Genomic DNA, 3,485 nt, shown 5'->3' on the forward strand with positions numbered 1-3,485 from the left:
GGCCGGGGAAGAGGAGGTGGTGAGAGGTGGAGTCCCGGGAGGGCGGGGGGGGCCGAGGGAGGCAGGAGGAGGGTGGGGACAGGCTCTCTCTCCTCCTCTCCCCCCACCCCGCGCCGGGCTCCGCCCCCGCCTCCTCCACGGGGCGCTTTTCGGGTCCCCGGGCTGAGCCGGGTCGGAGCCCGGGAGGCGACCGGAGGGAGGCTGGGCCGCCTCCCGGGTCCGGGCCAGCGCCGGCGGGGCTCGGTCCGGTCCTCACGGCCGTCTCTCACTCAGATGCTGCTGCTGCTGCTGCTGCCGCTGGCGCCTCTCTTCCTCCGCCCCCCGGGCGCGGGCGGGGCGCAGACCCCCAACGCCACCTCGGAAGGTGCACCCTTCTCCGGCGACCTCGGGCACCCCTCCACTCCACTCCCCCTTTCCTCACATCCCCTCTACTATCCCGTCGGCCCTACGTAGCATCCCGGCCTGGCAGCCCCGTCTCCTTGGCCCCACTTTACTACTCCTGACCTCTTTTCCATCACCCCGCATTATTACCCAGCACCCGTTTCTCTGGCCCCCGGTTACCACACTAGGCCCCCTTTCTGTGACCCCGCATTATTCCCTCAACCCCGCCCCTCTTTCTGGGCCCCCCATTGCTACCTCAGTTCCGCCTTTTCCTTGGTCCCACCTTGCTGCCCAGGTGGCCTTGTGAGACCCTCCCCACCCCATGCTAATTCAACTCAGATTCTCCTTTAGCCTTTCTTAGCAAACTCACTCGCATAGCATACCCTTTCACGATTTCTTAGTTACTTTTCTCCATTACCCCAACCAGCACCCTTCCCTTCCCACTTGTGAGCTCCTTGACCCTGGCTCATTCCGCTGCGTCCTTCTGCCCAGGGTCTGTACCCCTCCCCGCTCTCACCCTCTCGTACCTCATCCCATCCCCTTTGTCCTCCACCTGCCCGTTGACCACACCCTACCCTCCCCTGCCTCCTGCTGCTGACTCTGCCTTTTCCTTTTTCCCCACCATCCCTCTCTTTCCGCCTGCCTCTGGACTCACCCCTCAGGTTGCCAGATCATACACCCGCCCTGGGAAGGGGGCATCAGGTACAGGGGCCTGACTCGAGACCAGGTGAAGGCTATCAACTTCCTGCCCGTGGACTATGAGATTGAGTATGTGTGCCGGGGGGAGCGCGAGGTCGTGGGGCCCAAGGTCCGCAAGTGCCTGGCCAACGGCTCCTGGACAGATATGGACACACCCAGCCGCTGTGGTGAGTAGCCTCTCAAAGCCCCTCTCCTCTTCAAGACAATTCTTCTTCCTGTCTCAAACTTAGCATCATTGCTTGCAAGTCAGCACTTTAAATCCAGTGTAACTAAATTTACAAGTACCTTTATTGAACAACTACTATGTAAGAGGGGCTTTGCTGTGTGCAGTTGTAGGCAGCAAAGTTAGCAGCCTGCACATTTCATTTCATCCTCCCTTCATTAGGCCACTGCCCATTTGAGAAAATAACTTGGTTATTCATCTTGTGAGTTAGTCTCTTTGAGGATTATTAGTGGCAGATTATACAAAAACATTCTAAAATGATTTCATCACATTTTCAAATACTCGTCTCCAACGGAGAGACCATATACCCCCAAACTAAAACCCAGTTTAACATGAGTATAAGCCAACGATAATAAGGCAAATCTGACTGTGCATCTAAAGTTACATACATCCACACATTTCAAAGCCAAAGAACCGCCCACTGTAGCTGACTCTGAAGAGGTCCCATTTTATGTGCTTATAGCTCCATCTTGGGTTCCTAGGATGGAAATGCTTTTTCTTTTTCTTTTCTTTTTTTTGGAATGTGTGGATGCTTACAGGGTTAAGGGAGGAGTGGCAGCTAGAGAAGCTAATCCTTTTAACACCTGATTTCCTGCAGAGTAGGATGCTTGTGGACCCAAACTCAAATCTGAGCCCCCTCCCTGCTCCCTAGGGGGAAGGAGTCTTCTCCAACTCGCCTGTCTCTATTTTCCTGTCTCCACAGTCCGAATCTGCTCCAAGTCTTATTTGACCCTGGAAAATGGGAAGGTTTTCCTGACGGGTGGGGACCTCCCAGCTCTGGACGGAGCCCGGGTGGATTTCCGGTGTGACTCCGACTTCCATCTGGTGGGCAGCTCCCGGAGCATCTGTAGTCAGGGCCAGTGGAGCACCCCCAAGCCCCACTGCCAGGGTGAGGGGAACAGCTGCCTGCATGCAGCAGATGAGGACGCTTGTCAGAGGATGGGAGTGGGGTGGGAATGGATGGTGGGGAAAAATAGGGTGCTATACAAAATGGGGGGCATGGGGGAGGCAGAGGTGAATGCTTAACACTTTCCTCCATCCACCTGCCTCAAACTTCCTGCTGCAGTCCCCTGTGTCCACTTTATCTATGCTGGGGGCTTCCTTCCTTTACCTTTCTCTTTTTTAATATCTTCCCCGTGCTCCCAATCCTTGGGTCTCACATTTTCTCCTTTCCTGTGAGTCTCTCCCTCCATCACCTTTCTTAAGGTTTAACTACTCCAGTTTTCCCCAGCCTCAGTTCCTTTCTCGAAACTTAGAACTTTCTATGCATAACCTTCTTCTAGAATTGATTCCTCTCCCTTCATTATATACCTGAATTATTGTAAAGACTCAGCAATAAATCATATATCATATTTAGAAAAATCGATAAGATTGAAAAGACTATCCGGGGTGGAAAATTATCAGGGTAAAAATTTTAAAGTCTTAAAAGTGGGGGCAAATTGTCAGAGTATTAAGGACAACCAAGGGATGGGGTGGGAAGAGGACAGTCCTTTTCTATACCTCCTGGACAACCTCCATCATTCCCCAAGGGAATCCGTCTTGTGTCCACCACCCCCTTTTTTTCCATCTAGTTCTGCAAACTTCCCCCTTTCCTGGGCACCCAGATTCTCCCTCTACAGTCTTCTCTCCTGGGATGCAGGCATACTTCATGCTTCCTCTACCTTTGTAGACACTCTACCTTTCAAGATCCTTGGACCTGGCTTTCCTCACTTAATTATTCTGCTTGTAGTTTACCATTCCATTCTGGAAAGTGGGACTCCCAGCCAGGGGTGGATTTACTACGAAGCTAATGAAATTTAAGCTCCAGGGTTCCTCACTTACACAGGCCTCTTCTTGTGCTCGAATAATGTGGAAGGTTCTAATAATGTGTTCACATGGTCATAGGTTTTTGTAAAAATTGCAAAAGTAAGATATTTTAACAGCAATAGTTTCAAATCAATTGCATTTGTAATTTTTTTCTCTTAAAGAGAGACCCCCAAATTTTATAATATTTAGGCTCCACAAAACCAGGATCTGCCCATGTTTTAGCTGTTTGGCACACCTGTCTCAAATTCTGTTGTCCTATGAGAAATAAAAGAAGAAAACCAACAAGTCCTGACCCACAGCCCCACCTTGCTCTTATCCCCAGGCACCCTCCCCTCAGAAACGCAGGCTTCTGCTCCCCCCCCCCCACCCCCGGCCT

The 3,485-nt window shown here is 52.1% G+C and overlaps 1 protein-coding gene across 1 annotated transcript in view; it reads left to right on the top strand.

The window, feature by feature from the left end:
* Positions 1 to 271: 271 nt before the first annotated feature.
* GABBR1 (gamma-aminobutyric acid type B receptor subunit 1) overlaps positions 272 to 3,485 on the top strand; it is a 27,945-nt gene continuing 24,731 nt past the window's right edge. The window contains exons 1-3 of the mRNA XM_007449227.1: positions 272 to 364; positions 1,044 to 1,247; positions 2,007 to 2,192. Of these exons, the coding sequence (XP_007449289.1) occupies positions 274 to 364; positions 1,044 to 1,247; positions 2,007 to 2,192 (481 nt within the window). The 5' untranslated portion in view covers positions 272 to 273. The remainder of the gene's footprint in view (positions 365 to 1,043; positions 1,248 to 2,006; positions 2,193 to 3,485) is intronic.

This window comes from Lipotes vexillifer, unplaced genomic scaffold (genome assembly GCF_000442215.2).
Source record: "Lipotes vexillifer unplaced genomic scaffold, Lipotes_vexillifer_v1.1 scaffold657, whole genome shotgun sequence".
Lineage (NCBI taxonomy): Eukaryota > Metazoa > Chordata > Mammalia > Artiodactyla > Lipotidae > Lipotes > Lipotes vexillifer.